We start from the raw sequence: 678 nt of genomic DNA, 5'->3' as shown, positions 1-678 counted from the left end.
GTGCGCCGTGTGCGTGTGGTCTGCAGCTACAGAGCACCCCTGTGCCCATCATCGGGTGTTTTTCCCGTTGAAACAGGGGAGACAAAGGCCTCCCCCGCCTGAGGGTCGGGACCCCGGGACTGGGGGGCGGCCTGGAGTTCGGGGGGGCCGGCGCGGGAGGGTGCGGCTGCGGCGGGCGGGCAGCGGGCACTCACCCGGCCAAGGTGCAGTCCAGCCCGGGCAGCACAGTGTACTCGCCGAAGGGGCCGAGGGCCAGCAGGTCCAGGCTGTGGGTGCCGCTCACGCAGCACTCCACGTTGAAGAGGCTGCTCAGCACGGCCAGCTTGAGCGCCTGCGTCTCCCGGCCCTCCGTCCAGCCGGCCATGTGCTGGCGCACCCCCTCCCTGAGGAACGCCCCGACGCTGGGCGCCGGGGGCCCGGCCGCGGGCAGGAACTCCCGCGCCCGGTCGACGAGGCCGTGGTACAGACCGGTCACCTCGGCCACCAGCTGCGGGCTCACGCTGGCCCCAGAGCCAGTGTAGCTCACCGAGGGCAGCCCCAGGTGGCCCCCGGTCTCCACCCGCTGGTTCTCCTCCGACAGCTCCTTCTCCCCCAGCAGCCCGAACTCGGCGGCCAGCTGGAAGACGGGGTTGCCGGGCGAGGGCCCGTGGATCCAGTGGGCGCCCACCTCCAGCACGC

The 678-nt window shown here is 73.0% G+C and overlaps 1 protein-coding gene across 1 annotated transcript in view; it reads right to left on the bottom strand.

Moving 5' to 3' along the window:
* Window positions 1-676, bottom strand: part of PAOX (polyamine oxidase (exo-N4-amino)) — a gene marked incomplete at its 5' end in the record, with an annotated part of 6,002 nt that extends 5,326 nt beyond the window's left edge. The window contains one exon of the mRNA XM_012734820.1: window positions 195-676. Coding sequence (XP_012590274.1) covers window positions 195-676 — 482 coding nt within the window. The remainder of the gene's footprint in view (window positions 1-194) is intronic.
* Between the last annotated feature and the right edge of the window lie 2 nt (window positions 677-678).

Source organism: Condylura cristata, unplaced genomic scaffold (assembly GCF_000260355.1).
Source record: "Condylura cristata isolate star-nosed mole 26May11 unplaced genomic scaffold, ConCri1.0 scaffold00074, whole genome shotgun sequence".
Taxonomy (NCBI): Eukaryota; Metazoa; Chordata; class Mammalia; order Eulipotyphla; family Talpidae; genus Condylura; species Condylura cristata.
Note: the sequence above shows the minus strand (reverse complement) of the source record. Positions and strands in the feature narration are given on the sequence as shown.